The 15,097-nt window shown below is 36.3% G+C and overlaps 3 protein-coding genes across 3 annotated transcripts; 1 reads left to right on the top strand and 2 right to left on the bottom strand.

The window, feature by feature from the left end:
* The first annotated feature begins 2,306 nt into the window (after positions 1-2,306).
* Positions 2,307-4,791, top strand: LOC141668406 (GDSL esterase/lipase At1g29670-like). Its single transcript, XM_074475289.1, has 5 exons — positions 2,307-2,373; positions 3,450-3,574; positions 3,656-3,901; positions 4,040-4,295; positions 4,382-4,791. The coding sequence occupies exons 2-5, from the start codon at positions 3,521-3,523 to the stop codon at positions 4,612-4,614; spliced, it is 789 nt and encodes a 262-aa protein (XP_074331390.1). The 5' UTR covers positions 2,307-2,373; positions 3,450-3,520; the 3' UTR covers positions 4,615-4,791.
* An 84-nt stretch (positions 4,792-4,875) lies between these two features.
* On the bottom strand, positions 4,876-9,371 carry LOC141664997 (protein NRT1/ PTR FAMILY 4.5-like). Its single transcript, XM_074470956.1, has 7 exons — positions 9,286-9,371; positions 7,485-7,557; positions 7,300-7,399; positions 6,956-7,173; positions 6,410-6,853; positions 6,200-6,327; positions 4,876-5,785 (listed from the first exon to the last, which is right to left on the bottom strand). Exons 1-7 carry the CDS (start codon positions 9,369-9,371, stop codon positions 4,876-4,878), a joined length of 1,959 nt encoding a protein of 652 aa, XP_074327057.1.
* Positions 9,321-14,780, bottom strand: LOC141666762 (MACPF domain-containing protein CAD1-like). The gene is made up of 6 exons (XM_074472937.1): positions 14,311-14,780; positions 12,530-12,768; positions 11,714-11,906; positions 11,327-11,510; positions 10,381-10,535; positions 9,321-10,161 (listed from the first exon to the last, which is right to left on the bottom strand). The coding sequence occupies exons 1-6, from the start codon at positions 14,602-14,604 to the stop codon at positions 9,508-9,510; spliced, it is 1,719 nt and encodes a 572-aa protein (XP_074329038.1). The 5' UTR covers positions 14,605-14,780; the 3' UTR covers positions 9,321-9,507.
* Between the last annotated feature and the right edge of the window lie 317 nt (positions 14,781-15,097).

The raw sequence follows: 15,097 nt of genomic DNA, 5'->3' as shown, positions 1-15,097 counted from the left end.
CAGGAGCTTTAGCTTTGTGGCTGGGGAGGGTTCATTTTTAGTTAATTCAAGGTGGTGATGTGTCGTTTTTTGAGTTCTGGATTGGAGTGCATCTTGCTGTCATTTTGCTGTTGATGTTTGGTGGGATGTTTGATCAGAAATTAGTTTCGTCTAAGGCAGAGATTCTCTGCTTCGAAATTGTTGGGTTGTCTCTGGAGTTTTCTTTCTGCAGGTCAGGAATTTGGCTCTGTTCTTCTTCGAGTTGGGATGCTGGTTGGACTGGGATTGTGCCAGTTCAAGGTCTGTGTCTGTTTCGGGGAGATCTGCAGATTTTCGAGTTGTTGCTGGTCTGCTGGGTTGTTGTAGAGTTGGGGTGTTTGGAGCTGTTCTGTGTGCTCGGTCTTTTCTGGATAAATGCTATTGCTGTTGATCGTGCGATGCTGATGTCAAACTGTGTTTCAGTTTTTGGTTTTATGACTTCTCGATTTTTGCTTCTGTTCGCTTGGATTCTTTCTGGTCTGGTGCTTCTAGTGCATATGGCATACTTAATTGTTGTTGTCTGTGATGCTGTGATGGTTTCTGTGGTCTTTTTATTCTCTGGAATCTTGCATGACTGGGGAACTTGGATTGTGTGGTTTTTGCCCCTGATTTGGGCTTGTATAAATTTTATTTGGTTTGGTTTTAGTACGGGCCTTTTGGTTTTGCCCAGTTTCCTTTTGCTGGGCTTGGCTAATTGGGCTTGGTCTTTTTGGTTTGGTTCTTTCGTATTTCTTTTACTTTAGATACTTTTCTTATTTTCTTTTGGAGATTTGTTCCATAGAAAATTTGAGAAGCATCACCACTTTGTATATTCTTTCTCTCTTTTAGTTAATATATCTGTCCTCATTTACCCCAAAAAAAAGATGTAGTCGTTTTAGGTATCGTGCGTGAGATGCTTGAACATTGGTTGACTCAAGTATCAGTTTGGGACATCATTGAGGTGTTATGTATTGATGTATTGTTGATAGTTGTTTTAATTAATAATACAAGTTGGGACGTGGATTTTCCACGTCAAATATATATTGTTGTGTGTTTGTGTGTGTACTCTGTATTGATAGAATTGAATCTCGAATATGTGTGTGTTTCCTCCTAACAAGTGGTATCAAGAGCCGAGTTTCGAGGTTTGTGATGAATTGGGTTGGAAGAACGTTCGAGGTTCAATTGTTATGGTGGAGTACGTTGATGGATTTGCTGACAAAGTTACGAGCGGTATGGCGGTTGACTTGCACTGTGGATCAATTCGTTTGGAGTCGAGGTGGAAGATGGACGGGATCATTGCAATAATTTCAATGGTTTGATGGTTGATCGACCAGGTGAAAATTTTTGGATGATACTCGTGATGTTCTTCAAAAGAGGCCGAAATATTGTGAAAGCAAGGATCGGGTGACTCAATGCTGAAAGGAGGCACTCGTGGTTGATGCACGTGATTTTGTGGATGGATATGTAGTTAGGATGAAGAACGGTAGTTTGGAGCTATTGGAGGTCACTATACGGGCCTTAGTGATTCTCAAAAAGTTGGAAGAACGAGATGAATGGAGTCTTGTTCGAGGGGAGACATTGGTAAACGGACGTTGATGTTTTGATGGTTACCATTCAACCTGATCTAGAGTATTGGGTTGAAGGGGAGGATTGTTGGGGTTAAACCCAATATGTGATATGAGTTTGGTGATACAAGATATAATTTGATTGGATAATAATTGTATTTGTTGACAATTGTTATCATAATGGGATTGAGTAATAATTGTATGTGTTGACAATTATAATCAGAATGAGAATGGGTAATAATTGTATGGGTAGACAATTATTATTGTAATCAGATTAGGTATGTCTTGTTGGCTAAGTTTGTGATGGGTTATATATACATAATCATGTTATTACTTTGATGTATGCCTAAGAGATGTAGTCGTCTTAGGTATCGTGCGTGAGATGCTTGAGCATTGGTTGACTCAAGTATCAGTTTGGGACACCACTGAGGTGTTATGTATTGATGTATTATTGATAATTGTTTTGATTAATTATACAAGTTGGGACGTGATTTTTCCACGTCAAATATATATTGTTGTGTATTTACGTGTGTATTCCGTATTAATATAATTGAATCTCGAATACATGTATATTTTCTCCTGACATATATTTACATTCCCATGGTCTTTATTTAGAAAACAGTTTACACTATTATTGATCTGTCTAAATATGAGTTGGACAGATCCCTATTTTGTGGAATAGGATCATAATTAACTAAGAAGAATCCTAAAACTTGGAGATCCAACTAAAATAATAAAAAAAAAAATTAACAGCAAAAAATAGATCCACAAGTCAATGTATACAGATAATAGATTTGTTCACAATTCAAAGGTACAGCCCAACAAGTTATCATCAAATTCTGTTCTTGCATCTCAAAGTCAGCTTCAAGATTGCATGCCCACTCCTTCACACCCTTAGTTTGAGCCCCAAATATACACTAACTGCATGGGTTTAATTATCATTTTAATTGTTTATATTATCTAGTTACATATTCTGTTACATTACAATAAGAAATGTTAGGTTACAATTTTCGTACAAACTGATCAGGCAATGAATAATTTCAGTTATGTGTTTAATTTTGCGTAACGTGTTAGCATGCATATGGATTAATATTCCCCATATGGCCTTTATGCAGATATTAAATTTTATATTCAGTTCAAACTTGACTTCAAGCTATATTCCCCATATGGCCAAATTTTGTACTCAGTGCCATATATATAGACCTGATCCTGGTGTTCTGTTACATACATGCTCACCAAAAATTTGATGGCATTTGAGACCACCAAATGGTTCATGGTATGCACTACTATTAGTGTAGTTTTGGTCTCTACTACATTGCCAATTTGGGTTGCTGGAGAGCCACAAGTACCTTGTTTCTTCATATTTGGAGATTCTATAGTGGATAATGGCAACAACAATAATCTTATCACCCTAGCTAAATCCGATTTTCTTCCCTATGGCATCGATACTCCGAATCGTAGACCTACAGGAAGGTTTACCAACGATCGGACAATTGTTGATATCACTGGTCATTCTCATCCCCTGATCATCAACCAAAAATGCTACTCTTTTAAAGTTCATCTTGTTTAAAATGCTTGCAGCATATACATTCTTTTTCTGCTATTTGTTGTATATACTTTGATCATATGCATGTTTGCTATGTGTTTTAGCTTTTCTGCCTAAATCTATGTAATTTTACAAAATTATAAAAGTGGACTATTTGGTGCATTATGAACTACAAGTTCGATCTTTCATTTGATTCCTGTACAAGTGATTTATATGCCCCGTTTTCAAAATTTTCATAATGAAGATGGTTTCATCGGATCATCACCCTACATTAATGAATATAGCATAAAATTTTCATGATGAAGATGCTTATTGGATTGAAATATCTGTTGTCTGTACAGGTGAACTTCTAGGGTTCGAACAATACATCCGCCCTTATGCAGATTCACACAATGCAAATTTACTAGTTGGCATGAATTATGCATCTGCGGCAGCTGGAATACGAGATGAAACTGGACAGCAGCTGGTAACAATAATTACAGACATATGCTTAACATGATTAAAAGTAATACTTGATCCGCCTCTTTAATTTTGTAAATGTATGTAGGGTGCACGGATTAGTTTTAACAATCAGTTGAGAAATCATCAAGATATCATCTCAAGAATCATTAACATACTTGGAAGTAATGAATCTACGATAACTCGCCTCAACAAGTGTTTCTATTATGTTGGATTGGGCAATAATGATTACATCAACAACTACTTATTACCACTATTTTACCCCTCAAGTCACGTGTACACCCCGGAGCAATTTGCAGAGGTTCTAATTCAACAATATTCTGAGCAAATTAAGGTCAGTTTTGTAGCTTTTCACTTTGCCGTCACCATCATTTTCTAATGAAAGGATTAAACAGGGCCACTACCCTTGTGAAGATAATCAATCAGAAACCCTGTTATAACCGTACTCGTATACATTTTCTCGACATGGCAGGCATTGTACAACTATGGAGCAAAAAAGGTGGCACTGTACTCTCTATTACCTATAGGATGCGCTCCAAATGAGATTGCAAGATTTGGAACCAATGGCGCTCTCTGTGTGGAAGATATTAATGCACAAGTCGTGCTCTTCAATAGCAGACTCAGATCACTTGTTGATGAACTGAACAATGATTTCAACGATGCAAAATTCATATATGTCAATCTGTATGATCTTGCGCTTGCAGCAATTCTGAATCCTGCATCGTTTGGTATATTTACTGATCCAAAGTTTTTCCTTAAAACACATTTAGTCGTCGAAATTGGAAACTTATTCATTTTTTTAATAAACAAATAGGTTTCACGGTAACAAACAAGGCATGCTGTGGAGTAGGGCCGAATAATGGAATTGCATGTATTCCCGGAGAAATCCCATGTCATAACAGAGCAGACTATTTATTCTGGGATGCATTTCATCCTAGTGATGCTTCAAACATGATTATGGCTCAAAGAACTTACCATGATCAGAGTTCAAACATCACTTATCCCATGGATATATCTACCCTAGCTCAGCTTCAATTAGCTAGCTAGAGCATGCATCATAGATATATGATCTTTTTGAGCATCTGAAAGAATAACACTTTATGGAGTTTGTGTTAAAAATTAAAATTTTTGTTTTAACAAGAGTTTAAGTACAGAAGTTTCATATATAGTGTTGATTCTGTGAGGCGTACATGAGCTATAAACTAGCTAAAAGTACATAAATGTACACATACATGAAGAACAAATGTTAAGAGGAAAAACAAACACAGAACTGATCATCCGTTGGTACTCTTTCTTAAATTCTTTGAATTACCGACTTACGCTTTCAATGTCAGTTAATTCATGTAGCTTACTATCAACCTCAACCTCGTCGCCAGGGACATGTGACCTATACTTGTAATTCTTAGCCACAAACAAATATACGACGAAATTTATAAGACTCATCAAAGAAAGTAACCAGTAGAAGAGATTTAAATGGTTCCTGTTAATGTTGTTCCCAGCCAACCATCCTCCACTTGCTGTAATGTTCTTCGTCACAGCATTCGTAATTTGTACAAGAATTGTGCTCAGGAAATACCCAAGTGCCATGGAACTCCATAGAAAACAAGTAGAGATAGATTTAAGCCCCTTGGGAGCCTGCGAGTAGAAGAATTCAAGAAGTCCAACGTATGTAAACATGTCAGCAATGCCAAATATGAAGAAATGAATTGCTAACCAAAACACATTGATTGGCAATGGCTGTAGTCCCGGGATTGCATCAAGCATGTTGTTGTCTCGGGCTACCCCTTTTCTTTTTACTTCGAATATTGCTGCTGCTGCCATGGATATGCAGGAGAGGACTAAACCGACCCCTACTCGTTGGAGGTGAGTTATTCCAGTTGGAAGCCCGGTGAACTTACGGGCAAATGGCACGAAAAATACATCGTAAGCCGGGATTAGGACGAGGAGGGAAAAAACAGGAATGATGGGGAGAGATGCAGGTGGAATGTTGAAAGATTTGGTGATTTGTGTGTCCATTGTTGTACCTTGTTGAATGGAAAAAGTCTGTAACTGAGCCAAGCAGAGGGTCATAATGATGGTACACAGGAAAACTGGGACCATGCCTAGTATGATTTTTGCGTTCTCTACTTGGGTTACTCTGCAAAGTTTCCATGGATTTTTTAGCTTCTCTGCATGCTCAATTTCGGTTGATGTTTGGATTGCTGCTTTATCTAACCACCTGCAAATATAAAAATTTCAGAATACTATATGACAGAATTATGGCCAGATTCTCCTAGAACATGTGAATATAGCCGTCTTGGTTTTACCCGTTCAAATCTGATTCGGCAATAAATTTTAGAATATTAAGTCCTAGTAGTTCATAGAGACAAGTTTGAACATTAAAATGAGCAATGCACGAGGCTCGCGAGCCCAAATAAGTTTTTATACCTTTTTAACAAACTGAATCTAATCCAGTTTGGGTCTAGCATAAATTTAAGTTTTAGTTGAGTCATGTTTGAGATTCATAACTCGATAGAGTTCACACTCGAGAACTTGTTTGTCTTAACATGTGAGTTCATGCGAGGTCTTAACATGTGAGAAACAAAAGAGCAGGACTTAATTAAGCTAGAACTTGTTTGTCACACAAGCTGACCTGAAAACTTTTGTGTGAGGAAGAAATTCTTGATCTAACGCGTCCTCCTTGTCCTTGTTTATCTCGTATAGCAAACCATCATTATCAGGATGTTTAAGCTTCCTGTTCCGGATAGCTGCTACATACACCTGCACACAACCTCAAATTTGTATACAGCTGCTACATACAATAAGGAACTCTCAACTTGAGCATATCTGTGTAGATGTAAACCTGGACGAGTTCAGTCAGTGCACTACTTCCTTTAGTAACATGGATTCTGTATCGAGGAAATCCACCAGAAAAAACCACAATTCCCACAAAGATGGCAACAGCGGAAAGACCAAATCCCTTATCCCATCCTTTATAAACCTCAATCCACACAATCAAGGTTAAACTAACAGCAGCCCCAGTGCACAATGCTAGTAATAGCCAGTTAAAGTAACTTGACATCTGTTTGGCCTCTTTTGGATCTTTTTCATCAAACTGATCAGCACCATGTGTTGGTAATGATGCCTTTACTCCAGAAGCACCAAGTGCTAAGGCATACATTCCCGCAAATAACATTACAGAGTTCCTTCCATCAACTTGCTCACACTTTGTAGTCGGATCAAAGATGTTACATGGAGGTGGCTTGAGTTTAGGGTAGTGAGCTTGTATGGTCAGTAATCCGAGCCCCTGCACAAGTAAATTAAGATAGATTTTTTTTGTGATTTTATCCCCAGAAACAATGAAACACATATTTAGCAGGGGCTGTTAGTTGCACTATGAAATGCTTACCAAGAACTCTATAGACAAGGAAAGAATAACAGCTTTGTATCTGCCCAAGTGACCATCTGTTAGATAAGCCACAATGATAGCAAGGATGTAACTAGTGCCCATGTAATTGGTGACATGGTTAGCTGAATCCGATATGTCATAATGCATTACTCCGCTGAAGTATGTCACAAAGTTGACAGTCAAGCAAAAGGTTGCCATGTTTTCAAAAGCAAATGCAACTGCAAAACAATTAATTTGATCAACATCAATCGCGGTAAATAAATTATCTTCAGTCCTGAAATATGAAGATCGGGCTCGACGATAGCAATGTGTCTGTTAGATATATAACCTGTTTATTAGCTTACCTAGCACAGGAAATACAGATTTGACTCCTCCATGCTTGCCCCTCTTTGCTGGCCTTCCTTTCCAGTCCACCTTTCCCTCGACAAACTGCTCATCCTTATCCTACACAAATTCAAGTACACAGCAATCAGTAAACTAGAATCAGAAGCTCCTAGTAACATATTACAAAGAACAAGTTTTGCATTACCATATGTGCCAATTCCTTCGTTGCTATGTCAACTACAATGGCTTTTAGTTCTGTGAAACTATGAATGGTGTATCTACGTACATTTATAAACGATGAATTATTAATTGCCACTTGAAGCATAAGACTGTAAAAGCCTCTCCTTGTCGTGATTCTATTGTTTTTTACCCAACAAAATGCCGACTGAAATTGACTCTTACAAATTTATATCTACATGAAATGGCCGAATCGGAAATTAAATTTATGTTAATAAAATGGCCATATCGAAAGCTGTAAACAGTTTTTAACGAACATATTGGAAGAGACTTTTCACACTCATGGAAAGGGAATGCATGTATAGAATATATAAATTCTCTTTCGAATAGAACACAGATGTTACCTGTAAGTATTACTTAATGAACATATGTTTCCTGTAGGCAACAAACTTTGAGTATGACAACATTTGTTTTTGAACTCTTTGTTTTCAGACAAATGCTACCGATTGATGCATGAGAGACTTTAAGAACGCATGATTAGTATTAATACTACATATTTGTTGACTGCTGCAGTTTTATACTGTAAATTTGCATGCTTTGCTTTCAACAATGCAATCCTTGCCGCATTATTTTATTTTCAGTGCCTAAAATCAACTAACTAAACAATTTTTTGATTTGGGGGGCCGAGAGAGAGAGAGATTTGTATCTATTTGTGCATGTATCTATTTGTATCGGCTCGGCTCGGTTCGTCAGAAAAAACTCGGCTCATTTATCTTAAAACTCGGTTCGCGAACAGCCCTAAATGCATGACACTGTTTTAACGGTTGCACGAGTGTTTCTGTTTGTACAGACTTCAAGTGTGGAAGTTTAAACCATTAAAAAAGTCAACAAATAGTGACCAGGTAAGAGATATTCACGGTTTACTTGAGTGAAAATAAAAGCAATTCTAAAAATTTTAAAGAAATATGCCTAGCTAATACAGATGAAGCCATAAGCAAAGAGTTAACTTGTGTTGATTACAAGGAAAACTCATGAGCAAAAGCTGACAAATACATGCAATTGCTTGATTTAAACACATGCTTTCTTACTTGACCTGGTGTTCCATACAAAGTCCGTTACCAGAAATGGATTTCAGCTGTATGCAAGCCACATTTGCCCATCCATACGAAAACATACAATTTCGACGATCCCTTTCGCCCTTAATTTTTTTGTCTAACTACTCTCCATGCAAAAACATACAATTTCAACGATCCCTTTCATCCTTAAGTTGTTTGTCTAACCACTCTCGTCTATGCAGTAATCAAATGGCGGAAAATTCAAATAACAAGATATCAATATTAAAAAAAATCTGAATGTATATCTCCATCGATTTACAACTTGCGGTTGAATATGTTATAAAATTTTTGTGACTAGATATGTTTAAAAGAAATAACAAAAACCTATACAGAATACTAAAGCAAATTCATACAAATTGAAGGTGTTGCTAGCTGCTGTTAGTTTATTTAAGTTCTTGTTCGTAGTTTATTTATGTAGTCCGGTCTTTCTGTTTCAATTGTACAATAGCTCTCTCTACTACAATTGAGGGGCTTTTGTTTATCGATGAACAGTATAAAAAAAACAACTCAACTAAATTGCAAAATGCCTCAAGCAAATTCAAATTCTTGCAGACCTTGGTAGTTTTTCTGCTCCTAGAATGAAGAGAAAGATCTACTCAAACTTCAGCTCTACCCCTGGGAGTTACAAGACTGTTTCCGAAGAGCAAGATCTGCTCAAACTTTAGCCCTACACTTGGGAGTTACAAGACCGTTTGCATAATAACCTCGACCTACCTAGACACAACAGTAACAGTAATGGAATACAAACATATAAGCAACGTCCAAATTCTCTTTATCCTCGATGACCAATAAGCACACATTGTCAATGGAAGGGTACAAATACTCATAACCAAGAAATTGCTACAGCAAATAAAGGATAAAATAACCTGTGCAAAGAATGCTTAGCTATCCTCTCTAATCCAATAAAAAATAAAAAAGAAACTTATAATAACCTAATTAGTAATTCAATAAGGAGTATTTTATCCGCAAAACTATTTTTCCCTTATCTACCCCAAGCTTTGCCCCTGTAACTAACCAATGACCTGGAATATCTTGAGGGCCCTTCGACATTTCTGTTGTGTCCACTATCTTGGCAAGTTTTCCAACTTGGCTTGAACCATCTGCCTTTTTATCCTCCGTAATTCGTTCACTTATGAGTGACGATGATGAAGCACCATTAGACCTCTGTACATTAGACAGGTTGCTAGGGCTATGATCCCATACAGATCGACGGATTGTACATCCAGGTACTCTGGAGAAGAGAAGTTTGAGGTGCAACACACTTTTTGAGGCACCAAAATCCCATACACCAAATTGGGCCCCCGTGACAATGTACACGCCCGAGAGATCTCCTATGTATGTCTCGGTATGTTCTATAGGTGCAGTACTTACATGGGAAAAGTTTTTCCACTTTATTGGTTCAAACCAACGACTGTCTTGCTCTTCAGGACCTTTCCACTTTGGTGCACCTATGGCCATGTGTGAATCCCAATGGGGTTGTAGAATTTTAGGGAGAGAGACCAAATGCTGCAAATGGATAGCCAGACGGTTTTGCTTGCTGCCTTCTAGGGTAAGTCTAAGTCCTGTCACAGGCCTTCGTCCAACTGTGACCTGCGATCATGCACCATCAGATATTTGGCTGAGCAAATTAACACGTATGCGCACATGTATTAATAAATAAAGATAAGGCAAGCAGCAGGCTATGTTCTCCGTTAGGAGTAGCTGAGACCAACAATTAATCTTTTTCAATCAACCGTAAATTTACCGAAACTTCTCTCACAAATCATAACATGAATGCAGTAACAGACTACTAATAAATAAGGATGATACCTGATTTGGGCTTATATAAAGCTTGGGTCCCATCAAACTGAAATGCAGGGATCGACACACAGGATCTTTTCCTTGAAGGTTATTTTGTTCAGGGGCCCAGACTCGAGAGATTTGATATTCCAAAAAATATTGTAAATCCTCAATTGGAGGCTTGTCTGAAAGAAAATGAGACATATTTCACATAAGCTTAACACTTGATAGTTCATATTTAAGTGGGAGTGTATACATGTGTCTTGTAAAATATATTGCCTACTAAATCGCCACTCATCTAAAATATATGATTTCACAAGTGCCGTGATATACACTGGCTACTTAAAAGAATTAAATGTATCAATAGATGGCCTGCAATGAAGTAGTTTTCACAGGTTGCTACTAAGAAAAAGAACCAATATTGATAGCCATCCATAGGTCATAAAAAGTAAAAAACTACTTAAAGTTTTCTGGAATCCCACAAAATAGTCTCATTTTAATAGTAAACAGAGAACATTTTAAATTTTAACATTGATTTCATTCTATTTAAGTTTATAAGAAAATATAATTGGTATTTTATTCCATAAAAATGTCCTTTTTTGTCTTTCCAGAGTCAAACAAAATATTTAATATCCAATAATCTTGTAAACCCCATGAATTGTGTTGATACAAATATTTACTTGTACAATTAATTACAACTTATCCTAATCACATCTTATTTTACTATTTTCTAAAGCTTTAAGAAAGTCATCAGTTTCAAAGTTAATATGCCTTCGGGTGACAATGACATTTAGAAGTAAAACTGATATCTTTTCGTGAAGCAAAAGAGGTAATAAAACAGCATTATATGTAGAAAAATACACTCTGGGTATGCTGACTAGTTTGTGATAAAAAAATTTGACTTCAAACTGTTTGCAAAATATAGTGGGTAAAATTTCAAATTACTGGAACCAATAAAACAGAGTCTAGATCTTACACTCTAAGTATAATTCAATTGCCCGTGCCAAGTGCTTTATGCCAGGCACCCCCTCAAGCAAAGAGATAATTGGGGTAAACGACATGTTGATGACATCAGGGGCAGATTCTACAGTCTCCGCCCATTTAATGTGATTTTGCTCAAGATCATCCCCACCTCGCCTTCTGAATATAACTGTGACATCCTGCAGGAATAAATTATATGTGGTGTTTAAAATACATATCCGTTGCTAGGAAGGCATGTATCAGAAAAGAACAAGTTGTAGAACAAGGAGAGCTCTCGGAGACAATGTGCCGAATAAGAAAATTCTAATCATTCTAGTGAATAAAGCTTAAGCTTTTTTAATCTTTAGGGGAAAAAGTCATTTATCCATTTCACAATACTAACCTTATCCTTATATTTTAAGGGGGCCGTACTTGGATGATTTGATGTTGAATACCTCTGATCTTCAATGTCTTTTACATAATTCTCAATGTCTGATACTGATAAAGGTGATGATTGGTGCTGCTTGATGTAGACTATATCTCTCCCACCAACTGTTGCTGAGGTAACGATATGTGTGCCGTAATTTTCAATAAAGCTGCAAAGAGGTATTTTTTTGTCAGGAACTATATAACATCAAATTTCGACTAGTAGTTACCAGATTTAAGTATCTTCCTTTGTGACAATACTCTTGCAGTGTTTTAACTGCCATTTGAACCAAAAATGTATAGTTGAATAATTTATAAATATATAGTATCATAGGTTCTCATGGTCTGTGAAGTCCGACAATTATGAGAACTGCAAAGTGAAGTGCTCCTTAAGTGGCACAAGAAGCCTGATGCTCCATGAATCATGACAGTGAGAATCCATATTGCAAAAGATTATATTGAATAAACCAAATAAGTTCAAGTGCAATCTGTATAGATCAAATTCATAGTAGAAGACTACGATTAAATTCACAATAGAAGACTACGATCAAATTCGTTAATAAAAGAGAAAATAGTCAACAGTCATGGTGTCCATAATTACTATATAGTAGAGTTATGTTATTCATGATCTAACACACATACAAAGGCTTCACTCTCTCCCCCTAGTTTCTTTTCATTTCCTACAAATGATTTTTGCCTGGAGGCACAGTGATAAATTTTGCACTGCATTTAAAGAAATAAGTTTAATAGATAGTTCCTATCTAAGCTGAATAATAGTAATGTGCAATTATACCTAGCCAGAGATGCAGGATCCCAAGAGTATGGAACCGCACGCTTGATGCTCTCGTGCAAAACCAAATCCAAATTTGTCAATTCAACTGTATATAGTGGAATGACAGAGCCAATCATTGCAAGAGATTTTGTCGATGCTTCGTCAAGTTGCCAAGAACCACTCAAATTGAACATGGCATTAAAGCTTCCCAGTGGAACATTTCCCAATAGATTGGACTTTTGATTGAAATGTAGGGACATCTGAAAGTCCAAGTATTTTAGCTAGTTCAGTAATACTGATAAGCTTCTATAATAGAATGTCAAGAGATACTGAAATATGAAATACAACGTAAACATGCAAGCAAGTCCTAAAAATGTATATAATGGATAATATCAAACTGCTTAGTTGAACAAGATGTGATTGAGCCACCAATCCCATGAATTCACGACTTATTACCAGCGACATATGTTGACCACTGCAGGTTCTCATATATTACTCACTCGGCTCCAAACAATGCATAGTATCACAATTATACTTTTGTGCTAGTAGGTTTTATAAATTATAAATGTAAAAAAAATATACTGCAGAAACTAACTGTACTTTCCGACTTGATTAATCTTTTTCTGATCTACCATTATCCACAATCCTAACTGGAAAAAGTTAAACTGAATGTGGTTACATGCCTGTGTAATTACCTGCAAAACTCTCAAATTCTCAGTAATTAAACAAGGTCCAATTACATTTAATACCTGAGGGAAAGGGTTGAGGTTGGCAGAGTGCGGCGAGCGACACTGATGAGTACATTTTCAAGTTTATCCCATTTAATATTTATGTAATAGTAGTTAACTATTTGATTAATATCTTTCAAAATATTTGGCATCCTGAAAGTGTGAGAATATCTTCCAGATTTAGGTGTGTTTCCAAGTTATATTGCTGTGTACTTTGTGTATCTTTATGGAAGATGTGATCACATTGTTTGCCATAACAGTATGCAATAAGTAAGGTGACCACCCTAAATTAGTATAGTGTACTATAATCACCTCAAGAAAGAATTTAGTTCCACACTGTAACCAGAAACAATTTCAGTCCGTAGTAACAGAATCTTATAAGAAACTAAAGTTGACCTCAGTTTAAATTCTCATCAGACACCATCACTAAGGGGGTGTTTGATTGGTTGATGGAAATGAAGAAAAAGGGAATGGGGGTATAACGAAATCTCAAGGGGTATGGAGGGAGTGATTTAAACACCTAGAGGGAATAAGGTTTCCATTCCAAATAACCAAATTGTTAATCCAAATACTAACCCACGGGATTGAGGTTCTAGTTCTTTTGGCTAATGTGAACCACACACCCCTAAGTATTCACTCAAAAGGATTAAAAAAATCTGCCAAGACAAGCAAAACTACATTCGTAATCAAATGGCGGAGCAATGTATGACTCTATACGGAACATGACGCAAGCCCAACTCAATTACGGACAAAATTTATAAGCAAAATCCAAAAATGACATGGAGATTCCCAAATGTGGCCTGAAATTACTCGTTTACCAAAATTTCTTTAATTTCAGCTCATAAATTCATTTTCTTATCAAATTTCGATAAGTTAATAAACGGGCAATGGATTGACAATTTTACGAAAACAAACAAGACCCGGAATTGTCATTCAGCTCACAAAAGTATCTAAAAAATAAAAAGTAAAGAACTCCAACAAATTCCTAATTATTCCAAACAACGAAATTAGCTACCAACACAAAAAAAACACACATATCAACAAGAAAATTAGCTACAAGAAAGAAACAATGACCTCATTGAAGCTATAAACAGGAGTAATTTCAAGAACCCTTTCTCCAGGAGAACAATCAACATCAAAAGGAACATTGGGAACAACAATCCCATGAGAAACAACAAGATCTTTAGTCACTTGATCATCAACTTTAACCAAACGACCCCCAGGGGAGCCTTTGCAATAAAGAAGCCTAATATCAGAAGTTACATCAAAACCTCTACCTAAAGCTTGTACACAATTACTAATTGTTGTAATTAAAGCATCTGGGCTACTCATAATCTTCTTCTTTTCAATAAAAATTGGATCTTTCATCAAATAAAGACTACTTTTCTTGGGTTTCTTCAAGAAAATCTTGATTTTCTCATTTTTGTGATAATGGGGTGCTCTAAATTGATGTGTTTTTTAATGATATGGAATGGTTGGACTTTGAATTTGGACCTTGTTGATTGTTTGTCTGAATTTGAAGGCTTTTTGACTGTAATGTTTGTGCATTAATTTATTGCTGTGACTTGTAAGTTGTAATTTTATTAAATTTTTTTCATTTTTATTTAAATTTGAAAAACAACGCGTTTTTGTTGTTGAGACTTGAGAGGAGAATTCAAAGCTGAGTTGCCAAAGTTTGTTTCCAACTCTTCTTTGTTCACATCTTTTTTCCTACTTGGTCAATTTGTCTCTCTACTTCTTTATTGTTATTTTTTTTGGTAGGGGCTAGGATATAAGATTTCAAAATGTAAAAATTAAATTTTGCATTTTTTCTTAAATTTTGAAAAATCAGGATATTTTGCACAAACATTTTTTTATGATT

Source organism: Apium graveolens, chromosome 6 (genome assembly GCF_009905375.1).
Source record: "Apium graveolens cultivar Ventura chromosome 6, ASM990537v1, whole genome shotgun sequence".
NCBI lineage: Eukaryota > Viridiplantae > Streptophyta > Magnoliopsida > Apiales > Apiaceae > Apium > Apium graveolens.
The sequence above is the reverse complement of the archived record's forward strand: the minus strand, read 5'-3'. Positions and strand labels throughout refer to the sequence as shown.